The sequence below is a fragment of the Arachis ipaensis genome, chromosome B1 (genome assembly GCF_059453495.1).
Source record: "Arachis ipaensis isolate K30076 ecotype BB chromosome B1, ASM5945349v1, whole genome shotgun sequence".
NCBI lineage: Eukaryota > Viridiplantae > Streptophyta > Magnoliopsida > Fabales > Fabaceae > Arachis > Arachis ipaensis.
Window position 1 is genome coordinate 151,825,110 of NC_142436.1, and position 10,019 is coordinate 151,835,128.

Below are 10,019 nucleotides of genomic sequence, written 5' to 3' on the forward strand. Positions count from 1 at the left end.
ACAATTCATTTCACTTCTTCTTCCATTTTTTTTCTTTTTACTACTCGGCTCTTTCTTTTGCTCCATCAACAATTGCCATTTTTTATTCTCTTAGAATAATTTAACGACGATTATTCACAGATAAACCAAGGTGTCTATGATTTTAATTAAGATATCATCGATCATCATTTACTCTATCTCAAACTTATCCTTTAATTAGTTTCATCCAATTGAAGATGTTGTCAAAGTCATACAGTATGTGTAGTTTGATGCCAGAAATTTAAATGTAGTTATAAATGATATTCGGTCTTAATTCAAATGAGTGAATAAATTTTGCCTCAAAAATATTATTTATACACTAAAATTAGTTACTAAAATTAATCAATCATATATATATAATCTAATTCATTTTTAATGTATATTATATACTAATAATTAATTTTTATTTGTGTTTATATATATGATGAAACCAATAGGAGTGATCGGATATATCCGCATAATTAAACATTCTCTTTTTAATAATATTTTTATGTAAAAAAATTCAATAAAAATATTTCTTTTATACTTTTAAACTTATTTATTCCTAAAATATTTTTAATCAAACTCTTTCTAAATAACAAAAATAAAATAATACAATATATGAATAATAATTACTAACTAAAACATACAAACAAGTAAATATAATATCAAACATATATATTTATTTATTTTTAATTATTATTGTGCGGATCTGATCCACGGATCGGATAAGCGGATGTAGAGCAGATATCCGTAATTCGATCCGATCCGATCAATTTGCGGATCGGATCGTATCCGCAATTTTCGGATCGGATGCGGATATTTACCGCGGATCTGCGGATACGATCCGATCCATGAATACCCTAGAAACCAATCTGTATATGGATGATTTGGTTCACAATTTTCATTTTTCTCTGGCTTCAATTTTATTATAGGATCAAATTCTGTATTATTGTGTAATTGGACATACACATTACCGGATACAAAAGTACTGAATATCTAAACATACGACATTCAATTTTAGTTACTTACAAAAGGAATCTCTTGACTACATAATTTTTCTGTCTGTAATCTTAATCATTCAGGATCTGTATTTAACAAAGAAAACAAAATTATATTTATATTTGCGTCATGTCTTAACTAATAAGTCGGCCAAGGAGGGCGTTCCCCACATGGGTCCCAGAGTTCCTTGTCGAAACCATTGTTTACACAAACTTAGTTTATTGAATAATTGTCTGAGAGGTACCTGGAACAGGGACAACATTCATGTGCAATATAATGCTGCCAATCCATTTTTCTCTTACTACCTTCCAAATTGGAACTCATAATATAAAAAGGACAAGACACCCTTTTGGAGTTGCACGTGATCAGTGACTAATACACAACATGTTGTACTCACAACTCAAATTGATTCTTCTTGTTTCAATTAATTTTATATATATCTCATTACGGTGATCACTTGTGTGTTTCTTAAATTCTATCTTAAGCACAGACACCGCTGATTCCTGTTCATAAGCATGGATGATATTGGTGAGATTATAAGGAACTTGGACACATGTCATGTCTCTGATCTAATCTCATTACTTTGATTAATGCATTATTTTTGTCTTATGTACCAAATACAAATGATTTTAGAGTTATCTATCATTTCCAAGAACCTTGCGTTGGTCAATCAATACATATGCTTAAAAGTTGGTTATAGTAGGTAATCAATAATTTTTTTGAACAACATGAACGATGAATTCTAAAATTGATCTAATTCAAGTAAAATACATTAAATCCTCCAAATTACTCATTTAGATCTTAATATTAGAATAATTATTTATACACCTAGTGAATTGAACATCTAATATATCCATTGTTTACATTGTTTAATATTTTCATTGTCTACCTATATTTTTTTTTTAAATTTTCATAATAAAATACTTGAAACAACGTATAATTATTACGGATATAACCATTGATATTACCTTTTTCAATTAGCTTAAATTATTGTTACAGATATTAATAACATGCAAGAAGTTAACATGAATTAATAATTGGGTAAAGTATATTTTTTTATCTCAGAAATTTGACAAAAATTTTAAAAATACCCCTAAGTTTTATTTTGTTTCAATTTTGTCCCAAAAGTTTTCGATTTGCATCAAATATACCCCTAACGGCCAAATTTTCAAAAAATTTAAGACCAATCTAACAATAATAGATGAAAATTATGCTTGATTTACTTGTGTTGAGGGTTGTTCTTATAAAATTGTTGTTGAATTGACCTTAAATTTTTTTAAAAATTAGCCGTTAGAGGTATAATTGATGCAAGTCGAAAACTTCTGAGACAAAATCAAAACAAAATAAAACTTAGGGGTATTTTTAAAATTTTTGTGAAACTTCAGGACAAAAAATATACTTTACCCTTAATAATTTTGCTCCAATTAGAGCCGTTTACTATCATCTATGTAAGTCACATGGCTTGTAAAGACTAAACTAGAGTTGAATGTTATTAAATATTTAAATTTATTGGAAATGCGAATGTTACCATGATAGAATTGGCGATGCATAAGTCAATGAGTATATTTTAATATTGTGAAGATTAATATTAGTATAAAATGTAGAGCTTACTGCTAATGACGAGTTTTCGTGCCATGAGTTCAGGCTTTTAATTAATTTCAATACTTAGAATGAGGCCATTCTCTTGAGTCTTGACCAGTGCTACCGTTAATCAGCTAGCCAAGTAAAATTCTTATATTAAATTGCATGATACCATTTGCTACATTGATATTGGTGTTATCAAAATTCAAAATAAAAATGTGAACATCTCTAATTAAGACTGATCTATAATAGCTAGAAATTTTTGCAACAAATAAAATCAAAACTTTGATATGAATCAATAGTACTATACTACTATATATTATATCTTGTACAGCATCACACACTTGTTTAGTTTCTTCCAAGATAATAAGTAGATAGATTCTGATTAGAGTCCAAGGAGCACGTAGTAAAGAATTGTTATGGGCAATGCTACCAGCATTCCAAATATAACCCTGCACATATATTCTTAAGTCTTAATTAATATAATCACATTATTAATTAACTAAAAAAAACTCAAATATAATCAACTTCACGTGATATTAATAACTAAAAACTGTTAAATAATTTAACTGATTTGACTAAATTGACTGCGAGTTTCTACCAAAAAATAAATACGACTTACGCAGTGCTGAGGATATCCGCGTGGAGATTGTATTCTTTGGCGAACACAAAGGGAACAATACCCTGGGGAAGTGCAGCCTGATGAATCAATGGTTTAGTTAATAATAATTTCATTAACAAGTATATATATTATTAGGTGAAAACTCAGGTGCAGTCGACTTCATGTGAAGTTGAATGAAGTTGATAGCTGAGAATCATTAGATGAAACTTTAGTCAAATCAGTCAAATCATCTCATGTGGCTCTCAGTTATCAACTTCACGTGAAGTTAATTGCACCTAAGTTTCCACCATATTATTATTATTATTATTAGGTAATTGCATGCATTGACCTGAACAATTGCAACATGCAGTAGAACTCCTCGAATACCAATGCCAATGGAGGTAGCAGCAATCACAGCTGGACCTGTCAAGAACCTAACTGCCATAGAAAACGCGGCAACAGATTTTCCACATGCAATTATCTTCGGCTGCAATGCCATGAACAGACCTGAAAATTAAACCATTAAACAAAAACATACAATACACAAAGAAATTAATTAAATGGTTTGAGCAAGAGACAAATTAAAGACAAGTACCTAGACTGAACATGGCCATTCCAAGACCTGCATCAGAAAGTATAGATATGGATCCTTTTACAATACTCGGCATTTCTATGTGAAATCTAAATGATATGAGAGACCATGTGAGTCCCAAAAGGCTTGAATAAGTATTTGGATTTCTAATGAGTTTCCTCCAAACCATGATGAGGATGAGCCTTGTCATCACACTAGCCGGCGGCATGTGTTGCTTCTTCTTTGCATCTCCTTCTTCCATCTCCACCACCTTCTTCCCTCCTCCTTCCTCAATCTCCGCCTCTCTACGTGCTGGACTCATGTTCTCAATCAACTCCTGCACAGCTGCATGCATCCATGCACACATGTATTACACTCTCTACTCTCTCAAAAATCTAAACTTTACGTAAAGTTGATAACTGAGAACCGTGAGATGATTTGATTTAATTTTCATCTAACGATTCTCAACTATTAACTTCACGTTAAATCGACGACTGCACCTAAGTTTTCACCAGTTAGTTATTGATAGAAAATAAGGTGCAGTTAACTTAATGTGAAGTTGATAGCTGAGAACTGTTAGATAATAATTTAGTCAAACTTATCAAATTATTCAACGATTCTTAATTATTACCTTTGGAGGCAAGAGTCTCTGGTGTAACCGCCTTATCAAAATCCGTAGATGCAGCACTATGAACAGCTTGTCTGAGATTCCCCTCAGAGACTGGGGAAGCGCTTGAACTCCATACAAACATGTGCAACTCCTTGTTGTTAGGAGGAGTAGTTCCGCTGCCGCTATCTTTCTTCTTTAAGCCGCTTGTAGATCCTGAAAACATAGGGTTCGGAGGCGGATAAGAAGAGTTGAACAGTTCGCCACTCATGCTTCTCGCTCCTCTTTTCTTATTATGCATCTTCATCATCATCTCTTCTTCGAAATTCGATGTCCTCGGCGTCGCTCCTTTGGAGTCGCCATTGGTGTAACCGTGTTTGGGACTGGGTGCTTTGCTTGCATTAAACATGGCGAAGAAGTCCGTTTGATTGAAACTGGAAGCTCTGGGTGTTGGTTCCCTGGATGATTGAACGGAATAGATCTCAACACCGGTGAGATTGGAAGCTCGAGGAGTCATGGAAGTTAAATGAGACTTGTTGAAGGAAGATATCATGGAGGAAGCACCTGATCTCTTCACCACGACATGAAGCTTTCCATCTTCACCAATCTCTGCATCCGCTTGCAGTGGATCCCTGCCGTTGAGCGACACCACATCGGAGTCAACCCTGAAGGAGGTGATGGAGCCTGCAGTCTCCGGGAACTGCTCGGAGATAAGAAGCTTAGCACCTCTGTATTCGAACATGAAGAGCATGAGAGTGTACCATATAACGCTCTGCAACACAACGATTTGGACCATGAGGCTGCCGGAGAAGTCGCCGTACATGGCTTTGAGGAGAGGGATTCCCATGACGAGTGTGTTTGGGAGAGTGGAGAGTGAGAAGAGGGTGATGGTCCAATCCAAGCTACCGTGTTTTGTGAAGGTGTTCCATAGAAAAAGCGCAGCCAAGATCACAAGCTTCTGAAGAGAATCAGCTGCTATGAAGTGGTAGTTCATGGCGTAAGGGTCATTGGAGGAGATGAAGTGGAAAGAGAGGAGTGGAACTGCAAACACCGCAACGAAGCGGTTAATCCCGGAGCATTGGTCCGGCGTGAAGATCTTCCACCACCGAACTGAACCATATGCTAAGATCATAGCCACATACAGTGGCACAATGGCTGCAAACACATCGTAGATATCCTTACCCGTGATCATGCTGAAAATTATTAATTAAGGTGCGAAAACAAGTTTCATGAATAAAGAGGTTGAAATCTTTATTCTTAGGCCTCTCTTATAGATAGATACATACTTTCAAATTTTACTTTTTAAAATTATTTATTTATTTATTATGACATGATATAAACATAAACCAAACAAGTGGAGGATTTAAATAATAATAATAATAAAAGGGTTGGAATTTCCATGAAGTGGTAGCAGTATAGTATAAAGAAGCTAAATGCTACTAACTCGGCGGCATTGTAGTGGTTCATGCACATGTGAATTGGGCAGTATTCAGTGATCTGCGCTTGCAGCAAAGATCTTCTTCCCAAGGGAATCATATTATTTTAATGTAAACAATAGTTTTACTCTCTCTTAGCCTTAGCTTATGTATGAAAACTAGTTTATGACGTGCTCTCTTCCAATAATTGCTCATCTAACTTTCTTTTACTTCTCAAAAACAAAACAACACCATACGCAGATCGTCCATCTGTTGTTCATTTCTTTGGGTAATCATTTTTTTTTTAACCATTAGTTCACAATTTAGTAATAATATATGTTTCACTCTTATTTTGATTTAGTGTTGTTGTCCTCCATACTAACTTGCATTGTTGGTTTCCTTTAGGTTTTATGAACAAACATAAATTATGACCAAATTCCATGATTTACATAATAAAATTGATGATAAATTTGCAGTTAAATTTCTTTTAAGATATTTCGGTCCGATTTTACTAGATAGACAATGACTTTCGTAAACAATGTAAATAATAAATTTTAGAATTGGTCTAATAAAATAAAAACATACTTACATGATATTGAGTTGCAAATGTTTCATATATGTAAATTAGTAAATTACCTTAGCATTTTTAATTAAAAAAATAAGGCTCAACACACTTGCTAAGACTGAAGAAGAATAAATATTTATTACTAGAGAAAGTCTTAGAGACTAATATTTTTATTAAAATTTAACTAATATTTAACTATCAAAAAAATAGCGTATAATCTTACATTATTAAATATAATCTCACATTATTAAAAATATTAATAATAATTAAGTAATAAATATAAATTATAAAATATACTGATTCTTTAGCATTATTGTTTATTACTATTCTATCGGACAATATATTGATTATTAATTTATTATAATCCAATATATCATGACACTTAATCTTGCTATTATCCATTTTTTAAACAATTCTCTTATCTATAGTGATACGTGCTTCAAATGTTCGTGATATGAAGAGTTCAAGAGTTATTTAGAAGATATTTTAGTTTACATTTTTAGAATATTTTATTTAATGTATTTTGATTTTGTTTATTTAATTACTAGATTGGGCCTTATGTTTATGGGTTTTAGGGTTTTCTTTGTTTTAACCTAATAAGAGATTATAAATACCTCCTTAGCTATTGTAGTCGTAGCATAGAATTTTTAGAGGTTTCAAAAACCCTTTTTGGTTTCGTGATGAAACCATGGTGTGGACAATTGAGGTTGAGGAGTCCCTCTCTTGTTACTTCGGGGAATTGAATAGAAGGTTGAGGAGTCCCTTCGATTCAATTTCCAAACTATGGCGTTGACAAGTTAGGTTGAGGAGTCCATTTCTTGTTGCGTCAAGAAATTGGGTAGAAAGTAAAGTGATTCTCTTTGTACTCAATTTCAATCTATCATTTTTGTTCCTATTTCAATTTTAATGTATTTTTTTATTCAGTTTGAATTCTTGTCTTTATGTTTATCTATTATTTCCGTATCATATAGAATGTATAAGCTTTAATTATCTATTTAGCTAGTATTATTGACTTTCTAATACATCCATCATTTTTACAATATCTCTAATTTGTCGTTTAAGTATTTGTTATTAGACAATACTATATGAACAACGCAGGATTCGAACCTCCGATCATTATTTAAGCAAATTAGTGAGTTAACCACTATACCAATCCAAATTAATTATTTTTTGAATTTTTTTATTAGTGGATTCTAGTATATGACTATGCTATATGGTCATTATGCAAGTATTATTAAAATTAAAGTCATATTTTTTTATATTTCGATAATATTTTTTTAAGTAATATTTTTAAAAAAATATTGTTTAATAATAAAAAAATGTTACTTTAACTTTAGCAATATTGTTTGAAATACCATAGTCATCGTAGTTATGATGCACAGATACTGACACAGATACAGAACAGGATATGACACGTGAATTTTAAAATCTTACATGACACTGGGACACGCATACATATAAAATATAAAGTATTTTTTAGATAAATTATAATGATATGTTGATATTTTATTGATATTAAAATATAAATTAATGTTTTTAATTATTTTTAATGTCTTATTTTAATTATATCAAGTATTTAAAATAATTTTTATTTTAATAAATAATAATATATACTATATTTAAATTTATTTTAAGAATATATGTTAAGAATAAGACTGGCCACATTGACACGTGATGGTATTTAGGTGTGTTTAGATCCGTCCGAAAAAATATTTTTTATTTTTTATTTTTTATTAAAATACGGTTGGATACAACAGACATGCGTGTCAAATGATATCGCATTTGAAATGTGTCCGACACGTAGACACAACAATTCAGTAAAGTGCCCATACTTCATAGCACCGTAGTCACTATAACATAGTCATGCTAGAACGGATTCCTTTTTATTTGGGTATATAAACGGGGCAAAAGCCCAAAAGAGTTTTCCAAGTTATTAAGCTACCTCTCTCTTATGACAAAAAACAATGATTGTCCCTCTCGTTTTCTTTTCCTGGGTACTCAATGTTAGCTTTATACTTTAGGCCTTATCTTTGGATTTCGTTTTCTGGGTGGGAAGGCTCAACAGATAACAGCCCAATACAATAAAAGCTTTTTGCAACGAAGTACATCTTGGTCCATGATATTTAAGGTTAACTAAATCTATATTTTCAATTGACCAAAAACAGAATGTTTCTTACAATTTTCTCATATTAACATACTGAAAACACTTGCACATCACGATTCTTTTCTTCTGTATTCATTATGCATTTTCTTTTTTTCATTAGCGAATCCCAACTCATAAACACTTCTTAAAACTTTACTCGAGCTTTTATATAAATTTGTTGGGTCATATCATGATGGTTGGATTGATATAAGAAACAGGAGAGAAAATAGCTTATCTAGCTAGTTCCCATCTCCCTGTTTCAAAGTGACATGTATTTTCGTTGTAGTCCACATAAATAAATTTGGTAGCGTTTGGTGAAGAGATAGAGACGAAAAGATTGCGACTGAGAGACAGAGACTAAGAGACTGAAATTATAATAAATTTCAATATTCTATTTGGTGCAAACAATAATGAAATTCTAATTTAATTTGTACAAAGGATAACATTGAAATTAATTAATTGAAATGAAGGTATTTTATGTATAAAATATTATTAAAGTTTTAGTCTCCATCTCTAAAAATTTTAGTCTTCTATGTCTCTACTTTTTGAAAGTACTGAAATACTGAAAGAGACATAAATTTTAATACCAGTCTTTGAATCAATAAACATGATACTAAATCTATGTCTTAGTATTTCAAAATAAACGCTTTGAGTCTTGTCGGACATAGGTTCAATATTAAAATGGAAAATAGGAATTAAAGTAGTGGGACTCGTTCAAGTCATTATACATTGAAATTTCTTCTTCAATAGGTGTAGCTGAAATGGCCGTTGGTCGTAATAATCATAGGTTAATTTAGTCAAATTTATTAAATTATTTATCGACTCTCAACTGTTAACTTTATATAAAATTAATTTTCTCTGAATCTTTAGCTAAAGGCATGAAAGAATTGGAAAAGGAAATTGCATGCATTTACGAGTTACAACATTATTGACTATTGAAGAGAATCCCACTTATATAGTTTTTCACGGAAGATTCAAACTTCACGGCACCTGCAGGTTCTTCGTCTACAAGGTTACGTTGCTCACCAACAATTTGTTTCCCTGGACCACTTTCGTACCTAAATATCAATTGGTTTGAGTTTACTTAGAGATAGTGCAAATTAAAGAAGAATTTCTAATAATAATAATGTGTTTGGCAACCGTATTTATTGTTTGAATAGTGACCCCTTCCCAAGCTCCACGTGCTTCGAAATAAAAACATATACACATACTCCAATTTGGTTGACGCGCACTCATGTGCTTCTCTTTATTTAAATAAATGTCGTACAAATCTTAGGTCAACCACCACCACATGCATCTCGCCCATTGGACTAATCCAACGGTGCTTGATCGTCCTTATTCATCAACTCACTATGGGCTTTAAGGTTTCAATTAAATCAAATTGGAATATTAAACATCTGGCGCATCATGAAAAGCATATTATTATCATTATTATTATCATAGAATAAATTCTTATCATCGGCTCTTGATCCAAATCAAATCAAATGGGTGTTACTTTATACGATTTCATTTCAATTTACAATTTATTCAAAATAGC

At 31.7% G+C, this 10,019-nt stretch overlaps 1 protein-coding gene across 1 annotated transcript; it reads right to left on the reverse strand.

The window, feature by feature from the left end:
- Positions 1-2,683: 2,683 nt before the first annotated feature.
- Positions 2,684-5,623, reverse strand: EIR1 (Auxin efflux carrier family protein). Its single transcript, XM_016346421.3, has 5 exons — positions 4,384-5,623; positions 3,777-4,097; positions 3,531-3,688; positions 3,203-3,279; positions 2,684-3,032 (listed from the first exon to the last, which is right to left on the reverse strand). Exons 1-5 carry the CDS (start codon positions 5,549-5,551, stop codon positions 2,966-2,968), a joined length of 1,791 nt encoding a protein of 596 aa, XP_016201907.1. The 5' UTR covers positions 5,552-5,623; the 3' UTR covers positions 2,684-2,965.
- Positions 5,624-10,019: the final 4,396 nt, after the last annotated feature.

Bases quoted from the DNA above. Each gene is read 5' to 3' on its own strand.
- EIR1 (XM_016346421.3), bottom strand. From the start codon at position 5,551: ATGATCACGGGTAAGGATATCTACGATGTGTTTGCAGCCATTGTGCCA. The intron at 3,689-3,776 runs GTACTTGTCTTT...TTTAATTTTCAG, and splicing joins AATGGCCATGTTCAGTCTAG to GTCTGTTCATGGCATTGCAG. The intron at 3,280-3,530 runs GTCAATGCATGC...TTGATTCATCAG, and splicing joins TGCATGTTGCAATTGTTCAG to GCTGCACTTCCCCAGGGTAT.